The sequence below is a fragment of the Lycorma delicatula genome, chromosome 9 (assembly GCF_047948215.1).
Source record: "Lycorma delicatula isolate Av1 chromosome 9, ASM4794821v1, whole genome shotgun sequence".
Classification (NCBI taxonomy): domain Eukaryota; kingdom Metazoa; phylum Arthropoda; class Insecta; order Hemiptera; family Fulgoridae; genus Lycorma; species Lycorma delicatula.
Genome location: NC_134463.1, coordinates 71,716,739 through 71,731,870, shown reverse-complemented (window position 1 = coordinate 71,731,870; position 15,132 = coordinate 71,716,739). Strand labels below are relative to the sequence as shown.

The following is a 15,132-nucleotide window of genomic DNA, read 5'->3' as shown; positions in this document are numbered from 1 at the left end:
GAACAAACAAAGAGACATGCCCTCGTCTGGCATAGTTTTGATCCACAATCGCACTATATCAGTGCGATTGTGGATCAAAACAATTCAAGTGGGAAGTTTTCAACCATCCACCATATAGTTCAGACCTAGCATCTAGCAATTTTCATCTCTTTTGAGAGTTGAAGGCATGGTTGGACAGACAACACTTAGCCACCAACAAACAGGAGGCTGTCAAGAAGTACCTTACCTCACTGGCGGCAAACTTCTTTGAAGAGGGCATTGGAAAGCTGGTGTCATGATACAACATATGTCTCAATCATTTTGGCGATTATGTAGAAAAATAAGTTAAATATACTCAACTTTTAATAATAAAATCAATTTAGTAATAACATCAATGTGTCTTTTTTTTATAGCCCATAGGAGGTTGGAAAAAACAACCCTCATATTTATGTGAATTAGATAGATATATCATGTGAACTACACATAACTTTTAACATAAAATCTCTGATTAGTGTGTTGCAATAATTTATATACTATTTTTAATAAACTTATAATAATATACAAGCACATTTGTATAGTTGATCAACCCATCCAGAACAACATTCAAAGATAATCTTATACAAAAATCTGGGTAAGAGAACTTAATACAATAATCTGCAACTGTCATATTTGGCTGGATATATAAAAAATCTGGCAGTGTAGTAGAAATTTAGTAGAACCAATGTTGCAGATGAACCAAAACTGAAAAAACCGATTTTTTCAGTTAACTCATAAAGCATAAATTTACTATAACAATGACAGAAACTAAACATTAGAAAAAATCTTAGGAACCTAGGATTTTGTACAGTTTGTATTATTAAAATGCAATTAAAATGATGCAAATCTGCAGATTTTAAATCTTGAGGAAGTTATTAAACTTTCATCTTATTCTGGTAGTTATTTTATATAAAAGAATAAAGAAAAACTTTCTATTTTCTCTAGGATTTATAGGATGTTGACAGATATCCCAATAATCCCAGGAAAGTACAGGAAACCCAATCAACACCCCATACATTTCAGTATATTCAAATTATCCTTATGATAGCCCATTAGCCCAAGATATGGATGTTCTCCACATCTTTGGATATGCACTCGACATATTGGATAAGTTTTGAATATTTGTGGATATCATGTGCTGCATGGTTCAAAACCACCGTACTGCAGCTAATAACTGTGTTAGCATATCTACCAAAAGAATAAATAAATTGTGATACATCCAGTATTTGTTATATAGCACAGACGTTCAGAATCTCATCACAATTAAGACACACATATTCAGCATCTGGTCACAATTTGATACCTCATTCAATAAAAATTCAAAATCTTTAAAATTTAATTCAAACAATATTTCTTAATTTCATATATTTATTTTTCAATCAGTTATACAACTGATTTAATATATTTCTTTATTCTGTTCTGTTTTACTACATTAACTTTCAGTTTTAACAAATTTGCCCCGCTTACCTAATTAACTGCTTATGGATTCTACTTTTTTTTTCCATCATATTCTACGACCTCTACTCTACCTTTTAATATAAAAATACCTAACCTTAATGCCTTAAGGGACACCTCTCTTTTAGTTTTTCTAGTAAGAAACCTTTTTTCTTCACTTCATCATAGAATCTCCTCTATTTGAGTATTAGAAATCAAATTAATCATCAACATTCCTCTGAATATCAGTATTCAAAATATCTACATTTTATCTTTCTTTTTGGTTTCCAGTACTTTTCTTTTTCAAATTATTCAGTACCCAACACAACCCGAAAAAGTATTTATATAATTTCTTTTTATTTTGTCAATATATTTTTATATTTCTAAACTTATCTTCATATCTGAATTTATTCCCATAAAATTAAATCTACTCCAAAATATTCCAAGAAATTTGAGTATAATAAAGAAACTTGGTTTTGTGGTATTAAAACTTTTTTAAACTACACAGATCTTCAAATTTTATGATAAGGAAAACTAAAAGTAATCCATTTTAAAACAATACTAGAAACAAGGAAAACTACAATACTATAAGCATTTCACATGCACAAAATAAATCACTCGTATCTTACCTAAACACAAACTGGAAAGGAAAATCAATATGGACAGATTCACCAGCTGGTCCAGTTACTATCCAAATACATTCAATATGAGGTGGTGGAAAATTAGGATGATTTGGACTACTTATATTCACAACTTTATTCATGGGTGATAAGTGAATTTCACCACCACAACTTAGAGAAACATCATTATATGTCAACACAACACCCTGAAAAATTTTACAAAACTATTTAATTTTAGAAAACAACTATTAACAAATAAGATAAAATATAACAAAGAAAAAATATATTGCTAAGATTATTCTAATAATGGACCTCAATTTTGTTATTAATATAAAATAACATCAAAACACCTGAAACGCTTAAGAATTATTTAATATTAAATGACTTCCTTTACAATACTGAAACTTTTTCTTATGTAGGACCATTTAGAACGCCTTAGGAGCATCTTCTTTGGTAGAACTTCAGTACTGCTTCTTTAATAGCTCATATCTTGAAAAGGATTTTTCCCTCCCACCATCCTGGTACTGCTCTACAGTGCATTGCTTCGGAAAGGGGAAAGTAACACCGTCAGGTGCCAGTATGCAAAGTGCCTGCGACCTCATTGCGCAAGGATGAGCCCCACATGCTCGGGGGGGCCCTCTAGGTGCTCAGTCACAGACCTATCTGGCCCAGCATCCTCCAGCATCTTATTTCCTGATGGGACTGTTTACAGATGTGTAACTTTGTCTAATACCTTCTTGACGATGTTTTCTACTGCCCTCCATTCACTGGCTACCTCTAACATGATGCCCTGCATACAAGATGCACTGGGGCAGAACATGTCTTCCAGGCCCAAAGCATCCAGTATCTCCTTATGCTCACCACCAAACCATGGGCAGCAAAAATGGACATGATATGGAGACTCCTCCTCATCACAATCAGGGCATAGATCCATATAATCTAAGCCAAATCTGTGAAGGTCCAGCAGCCCTTTGTCCCCTAGTCCCAGCGCAACTGCCTGACCACAAGTAGTTCTTTTTCAATCTGCGATGACAGGTGTTTTCTGTGCCCATGCGGCAAAGGTCGTTGTTCCCAGATCCTCCTCCTCCTTCGCTGTGTGACTAAATCTATTGGCATGATCCCCACCAGGACCTTGGCTGCCTCCTTTGTTATGGTCTGGTACACTACAGTGATTCTCAAGCAGCATTTTCTATGTACCACCTCAAGCTTCCCTTGTCATTTTGTGTATTTTGTCACATCAGCCCATAGCTCGGCCCTATAAAGCATGCTGGAATATGTGACTCCAACCAGTAACCTCCTGCGATACTGAGTCGGTCCTCCAGCATTTGATAGAGGGCAGCAATTAATCTCATCATCCTCTCTGATTTGTTGGTGGTTTCTATGGCATGAATGCCGAATTTCATTCTGGAATCAATCCATATCCTAAATGTTTTATTGCTGGCCTTGAATCAATCCTTTTTCTCTCCAGTGTTAGTTTCAGTTTCAGTCTCCTCCTTGCTCTTAAGACTGCAACCACCTCAGTCTTGTCTGGAGCGATTGACAACCCCGCCCCCATCATCTGTGTATTTATCACAACATATGATTCATTTATTTTTAGAGGCATCTTGCCAAGTGTAGCCTCTACCACCAGGGCGTGGTCATCTGGATATCCTATTATGGTCATTCCCTGCGTAAGAGGGACCCAGAATACCCCATCATATGTCAGTTTCCAAAGGGTCAGCCCAAGGACTGATCCCTGAGGCACACCCCTGCGCAGGCTCCATTCAACCAATACCCCCTGCATCCTGCACACTGTACTTGATCCTGTGCTGCAAGGTAAGATCGGATGATGCACCATAAGTACATGGGTACCTGCATTGTGCCTGCATTGTAATGCAGTGCCTGCATTGTGGTGACGTAAGAAATACAGTCAAATGCATTTCTCATGTCTAGAGTAACGAGTGTGCAAATACTCCACCAACTGCCTCTCAAGATTCTCCCGGTAACCTCAAGCGGCCATGGCGTTGAGGGCTGCAAAAGCCGTACTGGGTCGCAGAGAGGCAACCCCCCTGCTCCACAACTGCCGTGGGTATTCTATGCTGCGCTCCAGCACCTTGGCCATTCTATCTATCATAGCCAACAGCCAATAAGAAGAAGGGAGTGCCAGGTCCCTTTTTGGCACAAGTATCAATCGCTGGCACTCCCATTTCTCAGAAATGATGCACTCTCGAAGGCACATGTTATACACCTCCATATCTTGTAAAGGTTAGGAAATTTTGAAATATATAATCGAATCATTTCATATCAACCTGCATTGTGTTTGTTCATTTAATTAGTTGATTTTGTCAACACACACAAAATTTGATAAAAACAGCAGCATACTAAATAAATAGATATAACACTGATTAAATATATAATTTGATTTCATAATAAAGAAGATCGTTCCTGAACTTTTTTCAGATCTGTGTGTTATTGGCAATAATCTTATTGGTAACTTTATTTAAATTTTTTTGCTATTTTTTTTTTTACTTTTTGGAAGTGGTCAAAGCAAAAAACAAAAAGAAATACCAATTATTCCTAATTTATTATGGCTTCAGAAAGTCAAAATTAAAAGAATTATTTTTATCATGTTTAATTTTCAAAGGCAATTCTATTTTAACTCTATGCACTCATAATGATTACAAAATTATATATGCCAAACTTCATATGATTAAAGTGAATTTTAAGAATATAGAAGAACTAAAATCCAAATAGAATAGGCTTAATTAAAAAGTGATTGTGCATATCTAATCATGAAAAGTAAATAAAAATGTTCAGATGTAATTTTTATAACATACCTTTGCATTTTCATAAGCAACATAAGTTATGTGTAAATGATTACTGATTGTCTCCAGTTCTTCAGGTTTATCTAGACCACAATATTTTCCATTTCCCAAGTACGGTGAATGTTCACCCCGACCGTTCCTCAACTAATCCAATAACATCAAAAAACAATTTTTTTACAAATTATTTTATAAAACAATATAAAATTTAACAAAAAATATATTTTTAAATGACACAAACATCTGTAAAAAATAAAAATAAAGCTATAAAAAAATTATAATTAATAACAATAGTTTACCTTTAGATAACATTTACTGGTAAGTATTTAAAAATAATTCTTGCCAGTATAATTAATTATCATGTGTAAATATATAATTCTAAATCGGAAAATAGCATTAATTTTAATCTGTTATAAAATTATAAGTATCAATCAAAAAAGAATACTGAGTGTATTAAAATAAAATTGAGATTAGATTCTTGTGAACCAGATCCCACAATGATTACAACCTGTAGTGGACATGATAAAAATGTATTTTCTTAATATGTGACATTACAAATCTTTATTTTATGAAATTATATTATTATGTGAAATTATATTATTATTATTATATTATCATGTCACTGTTTTTTCAAAAGAAAAATTAAAAATGGAAATACAATAAGTCAATGTATGTATTTAACTGTATCTTGGAAAAACTAAGACTATGGAACATAGAAGTAGAAAATCAGAATATCAGACCAATAATCTTAGGTAAGAAAACTGGAATTAGAACCAATTGTTTAGCTTTCATAGATGACCTTCCAGTACTCTCATAATCTAGAATTGACAAATTTTGGATTAGCAAGATATAGAATCAGTAAATCAGAGGTCTAGGTGAACTTTGACAGAAAAATGTATTAGAGAAAAATCAACAATACAAGGTAGAGTTTTAAAAATAGAAAAAACTTCAAAACAATCAAAAGTACACACAAGAAAAGATGCTTTTTAAAAAACTTGAAAATCAGACATTATAACAGAGTAATAAAACCAGAGTTATATGTGTGCAAGTGCTTAAACATGAACACAGATACGGAAAATATAGAAAAGACAGAAAGAAAAATAATTTAAGAAATGTTACATCCCATAATACATAAAAACACATTTAAACTTAGAAGTAACAATTAAATATCTCAAAATGTAGAAAACTGTAATGGACACAACGAAAAAACAATGACTGATATGTTTTGGTCACCTTATCAAAATGAGTAAAAATAGTCTAAATAAGCAAATCTTTTGATTTCTTCTATAATAGGAAATCATAAATAAATGGGATTATGAGAGAAGTCTTAAAATTTAAAAATATATCAAAAATGATATTAAAATTAAAGAGTAACCCTTAAAAAACCAAAATAACATTTTCAAAGGACAAAACATCAGGAAAAAACTGAAGATGAAATGGTCAGAACACAAAGAAGAACATGCAAAGAAAATGAAGAAGTACTGGGAAGAGAGAAATTACCAAAGAAGAAAGAAGTGATAGAGGTTGAAACTTGGTTCTAAAGTGGCCAAAATCGAAAAGTAAAAACATATAAGTAACGAACAAAGTTATCCTATTAAAATATTTTACTAACCAATATTACTCCCTCTATGAATCATGAGACCTTACTGATGGTGAGGGGGCTTGAGTGCTCAGTGATACAGAGTAGCTGAATCAAAGGAGCAAACATATCGGAGAGCCAGACTAAGGAATTATTCCTGAAAGAGGGCAGCAGCTCTTTCAGTAGTTGTTAAGGGCTTAGGTCAGGATGACTTAAATGGCCATATGAACATCACTCAATCTTCTGAGTACTGCGCAGCTAAAAGCAATAGAAAACTACAGCTGCTTTTCTCCAAGAAAATGTAGCTCTGCATTTTTGCAGATTGAAGGAGGCACCTTCCTTGGTAAAATATTCCGAAGGAAACTAGTCCCCTGTTCGGATCTCTTGGTGGGGACTACTAAAAAGAGGTCACCAGAAAATTAAAAAATAACATTCTACAAGTCGGAGTGTGGAATGTTAGAAGTCTAAAAAAGGTTGGTAGGTTAGAAAATTTAAAGAGGGAAATGGATAGTATAAATGTAGATATAGTAGAAATTAGCGAGGTTTCGTTGAGAAGGGGAAAACAACTTTTGGTCAGCTGATTTTAGAATAATTAACTCAGCTTCATATAATAGGCAGGCAGGAATAGGTTTTGTAATGAACAAGAAGATGGGGAAGAGAGTAGAGTATTTCAAAAAGATAAGGTAGAAAATGTAGAAGAAGAATGGGAGAATGTTAAAAAGGAAATTCTTAAATCAGCAGATACGAACTTAGACAGAAGAAAGAGAACTGGTAGAAAGCCTTGGATTTTAAAGATATATTGCAGCTAACGTAGAAAATATAAGAATGCTACCGATAAGGAAAGTAGAAGGAATTATCGACAATTAAGAAATACTATAAACAGGAAGTGCACACTAGTAAAAGAAGAGTGGATTAAAGAAAAGTGTTCAGAAGTGGAAGGAGAAATGAACATCGGTAAAATAAACGGAGCATACAGGAAAGTTAAAGAAAATTTTGGGGTACATAAATTAAAATCTAATAATGTGTTAAACAAAGATGGTACACCGATTTAGAGTACGAAAAGAAAAGTCGATAGGTGGGTGGAATATATATTGAAGAGTTATACAGAAGAAATGAATTAGAAAATGGTGTCATAAAAGAAGAAGAGGAGGTCAAAGAGGATGAAAGGGAAGAAACAATACTGAGATCTGAATTTAAGAGAGCATTAAAAGATCTGAATGGCAGACAGGCTCCTAGAATCGACAGCCTACCTGCAGAATTACTATGCAGTGCAGGTGACGAAAAGATTGATAGATTGTACAAACTGGTGGATTGTACAAAAATTAGGGTTCAAGTACAAAGATAGAAGAACAATTGCTAACATTTACAGGAACCAAACAGTAACTGTAATAATTAAAGAACATAAGAAAAAAGCTGTAATAAAAAAGGGAGTTCAACAAGGATGTTCCCTATCTCTGTTACTTTTTAATCTTTACATAAAACTAGCAGTTAATGATGTTAAAGAACAATTTATTCTGGAGTAACAGTACAAGGTGAAAAGATAAAGATGCTAAGATTTTCTGATGAAATAGTAATTCTAGCAAAGAGTAAAAAAGATTTAGAAGAAATAATGAAAAATTCACGAACACAACACAAACTAATCAAAATTAAATCACCTGAAAATAAGCCATGGTGAGTTAAGGCATGGATGAAGTCCTACACAAGAACTACCGCATGAAAATAAACAAGAACAAAACAAAATTAATGAAATGTAGTAGAAATAACACAGATGGACCAATGAATGTAAAAACAGGAAGAAAAATGATTATGGAGGTAGAAGAATTTTGTTATTTGGGAATTAGAATTACTAAAGATTGATGAAGCAAGAGCGGTATAAAATGCCAAATATCATAGGTGAAATGTGCCTTCAGTCAGAAATATAATTTCTTTACATCAATTTAAACATCAGGAAAAGATTTTTGAAAGTACATGTTTGGAGTGTAGCTTTATATGGAAGTGAAACTTGGATGATCAGAGTACCTGAGAAGAAAAGATTAGAAGCTTTTGAAATGTGGTGCTATAGGAGAATGTTCAAACTCAGATGGTTGGATAAAGTGACAAATGAAGAGGTGTTGCGGCAAATTGATGAAGAAAGAAGCATTTGGAAAAATATAGTTAAAAGAAGAGACAGACTTATAGGCCACATATTAAGGCATCCTTTAGTTGCTTTAATATTGGAGGAACAGGTAGAAGAAAAAAACTGTGCAGGCAGGCAACATTTGGAATATGTAAAACAAATTGTTAGGGATGTAGGATATAGGGGGTATACTGAAATGAAACGACTAGCACTAAATAGGGAATCTTGGAGAGCCACATCAAACCAGTCAAATGACTGAAGACAAAGAAAAAACCGATATTATTATGAAAAGATCTAATTTAAAATAATCAAGATTTTCCATCAGCGTTTAAAATGATCACAATGTTTTAAATAAGTTAATATAAAAAGTATTGAATGACACCAGAAAAATAACTTTAAAAAATTTTGATCCACAATGTATGTATTGTTAGCTGAATTTTATATAAGCTATGATCTGGAAAATAATTATCTGTCTGAATCTAGCCAAATTGGAGGCAGCTCTTCTGTGAATTGATTGTAATTCTTAACCTTCTTTCCTCTTTTTCTTATTCTTCATCCTTTGTTCCTTGAATTTCTTATCCTTTTTTTCCATAGTTCTAAAGGTACTATGAGAATTTAGAGATTCAAAACCCTGGTTTTCCTTCTATTGTGACATGTTAGGATATTCAGCATAACAGCTGCTTTCTTTTTCAGGGCTCAATGGAATAGTGAACTCTGACAGTAGGGTTGTCTAGCAACTGCTTCAAACTTTGTAGATTGTACATAAAACCAAACAAATGACTAAGGTGCCAATCGCTAAAGTCGATTCGCCTACTCCTAAACTCTAATTTACAAATAAATATGACATATTATTAAAAAAAATTCTAAAAAAAACAAATTTGTCACTAATTTGCTATTTTATTATATTACAGTGAAACTGAGATTATGAATTAATAATTCTATATCTTTTTCTACCACAGTATTAAAATTAATTCAATCACAACCTTTCACTAATGTATATTTTTTTAGACCCACCACTTTTAGAATCTCTACAACATCTAATAGATTTTGACCACTTTCATACACTGTTATTATATCATTTTGCTTAAAATCTAGCACTTTAAACTTTTCTGCAGCACTTCCTTCATCATTACGTGTAAAATCTGTTAATTATATTTAATCTATAAATGAAAGAAAATTAAAAAGTGAGGAAAATATAACTTCAAAAATGTGTATTAACAAAACAACTTAGCTGTAAATTTGCAGTATAGTGTGATGAAAACTTAAAATTGGACAAAAATACTGTTTTATCTAAATTTAATCAGCAACAAAGAGAAATGCTGATGTCTTTTAAATACATGGAGCTTGTGTACAGAAACCCATACAGTGACCTGCTGATAGTGAGAATCAGAACTATTAATGCTCTTTTTGAGATGTAAATTTAACTACCCAGCACTTTTCTGAATTATAAGTATTACTTTCTTTCCTTAAATGTTTCTCCAAATTGACATAAGTAACCTTCTGTGAATCTTGGATAGTATGTAGAATATTTGCCACAATATGTAGGAATTTAAACTACATTCTATTACGTCCTTAAGTATTTTGGTTTTTAATTACATATTACCTTAACATTTCAAACAAAAAATTGAAAATCACTTTCATTTTTTAAGATCTTTGGGAACTTTAATAAAAATTTAATACTTTTTATTTTAAGTATTCAAAAAATTAAAATTTCTTAGATGATGCATAAAAGCTGATTCAAAGTGTTCTTGATAGAATTAAGGCCAATGATATGAGACACTGTGATATGGGAGTGAATGACATTTAATACTTTAATATTAGATGTACACACTAATATTTTAATATTAGTGATCAAACCTATTTCTATATGTTTTGAAGCCATTTCCAGAAGTTCTGGCTTTGTAGTTCTTTTAAACATCCTTAAGTAGTAATTATACAGAGTTATTCATGAAGTGTTAGCACTTTCTAAGAGAAAATAATGAAAAAAGTTTATATAAACATTGATTTGGAAATGCTCCATTAGCGAATTACGGTTAGCAAAAAAATTTTGCAATCATTCTTGAACAAAAAATAAAGTAAATCCAAACTGAAATTCTGGGAACCCAAATTAAAGAAAAAACTTAATGGTTTCTTATGGTTTTTGACCTGATAAATTGAGTAAAACAGTTCCAGAATCATATCTTCAGTAGCTTTCATACCTGACATAAAAAAGAAAAATTTTTTGTCTAAATTTCATAACATTTATTACCAAAATGTGTAAAGAATTTCATTTGGAGAAAATTGATGTATAAAATAGCTCAATAAAAACAAATACAAATTCAAAAAAATTTATTATATTACTAACATTTACCTTATGAAAATGTTATCAACTACAGAAAATGAAGTTAACATACAATTGACACAATGTTAAAAAAAAATAATGGTGTTACAGTTAATAAAATTTACAGTAAATTTTCAAAAATCTTTTTTCAATAAATTTTGGCTGTAAACTTTCAGATTACTAATATTACTTTCTGCAATTCTGCATAATTTTCCTTAATTTATATAGCGACATCTGTAATATGAGCAGCCCACTCTTCATGGGATGAGTCATTTATTACTCGATTAGTGACTTGTAAAATGAGACATGGATTCACTATTACAAACCATAATTGAAACAACAGAATAAAGAGTGGAAACACACCAGATGTCTAGTAACAAAGAAATCTAAAAAACAGCCTTCTGCTTGTAAAGTGATTGTTACTATCTTTTGGGACATGAAAGGTCATATTATTTGGTAGGTAAGTCTACTGTCAACAATGTGAGTTATTTTGAATTTCTGAAAAAATTAGAAACCAGCTGTTCACACTAAACAATTTGTACTGTTGGGAAACGACATGGATTCTTTAACTCTACAATGCTTGCCTAACAAATACAAAATATGATCGCCAAATTAGACTGGAAAGTCTTACCACATCCAGCATTCAGTCTTGATTTGGTACTATTAATTACCATCTTTTTGGTTTGTTAAATTCTGCTTTATGTAAATGACAATTTGAAGATAATATAAAAAAGTGAAAACTGCTGTCTAAACATGGATCCAAGGTAAACCTTAACAATTTGTTAATGGAATACAGAAGGTCATACAAAAAGAGGGAGGTTACATTGAAATTAAATATATATAATCTTTTGATAAATAAATATTAAAATTTTTACATAATTATTAGTACTTCTTTAAACATTTGTTTATTTACTTATTGAATGACCCTTGTATTTATGTTGTTTTATTAGTAATAAATACTCTGATATTATTATATATCATGTAATAGTATGATTATTTTATTAAATTGTTTATTTGCATATTTTACTTAAATTATCTTTATTAATCTCTTGGGTTAATCAATCAACTATACAAACTTGTAAATTAAAAATACACTACGTTTCACTTAGAATTCTCTAAGCTTCCTCAGGTGACAATAATACAAAATTCTCTTGCACACTAAGAAATTAACTGGTCTACCCATCCTAGATAACAATATATCCCCACCCTTGTTGTAATAGATCCCCCTGCTCATGCATGACTCTTCTTATCTTTAGATAATTAAATGTATCTCTTTATATAACCTGATTGCTATTTCCTGTGTATTGAAATCGTTACAATGGACATATTTTTCTCAAAAGTTACAAACATAAAATATTATTTTCCTTAAAACTAAATTTACAATATAAATATGATTTTTTAAATTAAATTAACATATATGTTGCTTAATCCAGCTTTGACCATTCTATTGTTGACAGCTTGTATTTATCTTGATGGGGTGATTCCATTTTAATTCAACAAATGATCAGTGCTTCATCGAGTTTGATTTTTATGATATTTGGTATTTGATAGCTACCCACCTTGTAGTGGCCAAAAAGTATTAATTTTTATTTTGTGTTTATTGGGCTACTTTACATCAATTTTTTCTACAATTTAAATTTTCTACTAGTTTAAATAATAAATTTTTCACATTTATAAGTCATTTAACAAAATTTTTATAATACAAAAATTAAAAAAAAAGTGTTTTAGACAACAAATTTTTCTTTTTTATGTAGGATGTTATAGAAACTACTGGATATATGATTCTGGAACTTGTTTTAATCGGTCTTTCAGATCAAAAAACATAAAAAACCATCAAGTTAACCCTTAATTTGGGATTCTCGAATTTCAGTATGGTTTAGTACACTCTTTGTCCAAGAATCAGGACGAAATCTTTCGCTAGCCATAACTCGCTATGGAGCATTTCCGAACCCATGTTTATGTGAACTTTTTTAATTATTTTCACTAATAGAATGAGCTCACAAAGTGAAGATAACACTATGGGAATTACCCAGTATAAGATTATTGCTTAGTTTTCATATTCAATTAACTGAAAAATGTTAAAACATTGTTTCATTTCAAGTAGTTGGACACCTATCAACTCTTCATGAGTTATTGTTAAATACCCTGCCAATCAAAAAATTTGAGAAAGAAATCAAGCTGTTCATCTTCAATCTGATTTTTAGGAAAGGAGAAATAGCACTGAACACTCAAATTATTTCAACTCTTATTTTTTTGCACTTTGAAGATTGAACTTTTTAAAATTATCTCTTATCAAGATATAAATAGAACCCAACTAATATTCCTTCTTGATAGATATAGTTACAGTATTTATATATTAACTTGTTTTTTTTTTTTTTTTTTTTTTTTGTCGTCTTCAGTCATTTGACTGGTTTGATGCAGCTCTCCAAGATTCCCTATCTCCTATCTAGTGCTAGTCGTTTCATTTCAGTATACCCTCTACATCCTACATCCCCAACAATTTGTTTTACATACTCCAAACGTGGCCTGCCTACACAATTTTTCCCTTCTCCTGTCCTTCCAATATTAAAGCGACTATTCCAGGATGCCTTAGTATGTGGCCTATAAGTCTGTCTCTTCTTTTAACTATATTTTTCCAAATGCTTCTTTCTTCATCTATTTGCCGCAATACCTCTTCATTTGTCACTTTATCCACCCATCTGATTTTTAACATTCTCCTATAGCACCACATTTCAAAAGCTTCTAATCTTTTCTTCTCAGATACTCCGATTGTCCAAGTTTCACTTCCATATAAAGCGACACTCCAAACATACACTTTCAAAAATCTTTTCCTGACATCTAAATTAATTTTTGATGTAAACAAATTATATTTCTTACTGAAGGCTCGTTTAACTTGTGCTATTCGGCATTTTATATCGCTCCTGCTTCGTCCATCTTTAGTAATTTTACTTCCCAAATAACAAAATTCTTCTACCTCCATAATCTTTTCTCCTCCTATTTTCACATTCAGCGGTCCATCTGTGTTATTTCTACTACATTTCATTACTTTTGTTTTGTTCTTGTTTATTTTCATGCGATAGTTCTTGCGTAGGACTTCATCTATACCGTTCATTGTTTCTTCTAAATCCTTTTTACTCTCGGCTAGAATTACTATATCATCAGCAAATCGTAGCATCTTTATCTTTTCACCTTGTACTGTTACTCTGAATCTAAATTGTTCTTTAACATCATTAACTGCTAGTACCATGTAAAGATTAAAAAGTAACGGAGATAGGGAACATCCTTGTCGGACTCCCTTTCTTATTAGGGCTTCTTTCTTATGTTCTTCAATTGTTATTGTTGCTGTTTGGTTCCTGTACATGTTAGCAATTGTTCTTCTATCTCTGTATTTGAACCCTAATTTTTTTAAAATGGTGAACATTTTATTCCAGTCTACGTTATCAAAAGCCTTTTCTAGGTCTATAAACGCCAAGTATGTTGGTTTGTTTTTCTTTAATCTTCCTTCTACTATTAATCTGAGGCCTAAAATTGCTTCCCTTGTCCCTATACTTTTCCTGAAACCAAATTGGTCTTCTCCTAACACTTCTTCCACTCTCCTCTCAATTCTTCTGTATAAAATTCTAGTTAAGATTTTTGATGCATGACTAGTTAAAACTAATTGTTCTGTATTCTTCACATTTATCTGCCCCAGCTTTCTTTGGTATCATAACTATAACACTTTTTTTGAAGTCTGATGGAAATTCCCCATTTTCATAAATATTACACACCAGTTTGTATAATCTATCAATCGCTTCCTCACCTGCACTGCACAGTAATTCTACAGGTATTCCGTCTATTCCAGGAGCCTTTCTGCCATTTAAATCTTTTAATGCTCTCTTAAATTCAGATCTCAGTATTGTTTCTCCCATTTCATCCTCTTCAACTTCCTCTTCTTCCTCTATAACACCATTTTCTAATTCATTTCCTCCGTATAACTCTTCAATATATTCCACCCATCTATCGACTTTACCTTTCGTATTATATATTGGTGTACCATCTTCTTTAACATTAACTTGTATAACTTCATTAACTTGTATAATTAATATATTACCATTGTATTTGGGTGTTTTGGAATATCCACCAACATAACATGTTAAACCCAAAAATAAATATTTCTATAGGAAAATAAGTCATCTTAAATGAAAAATCTTCATTTACTTTGTTCATAACAAATATAAGAAAAAAGCTATGGTAAAAAGAGAATTATG

At 31.6% G+C, this 15,132-nt stretch overlaps 1 protein-coding gene across 1 annotated transcript in view; it reads right to left on the bottom strand.

The window, feature by feature from the left end:
* Positions 1-15,132, bottom strand: part of LOC142330195 (cubilin homolog) — a 170,094-nt gene that overhangs the window by 140,220 nt on the left and 14,742 nt on the right. The window contains exons 5-6 of the mRNA XM_075375320.1: positions 4,886-5,017; positions 2,079-2,275 (exon numbers count right to left, since the gene is read on the bottom strand). Of these exons, the coding sequence (XP_075231435.1) occupies positions 2,079-2,275; positions 4,886-5,017 (329 nt within the window). The remainder of the gene's footprint in view (positions 1-2,078; positions 2,276-4,885; positions 5,018-15,132) is intronic.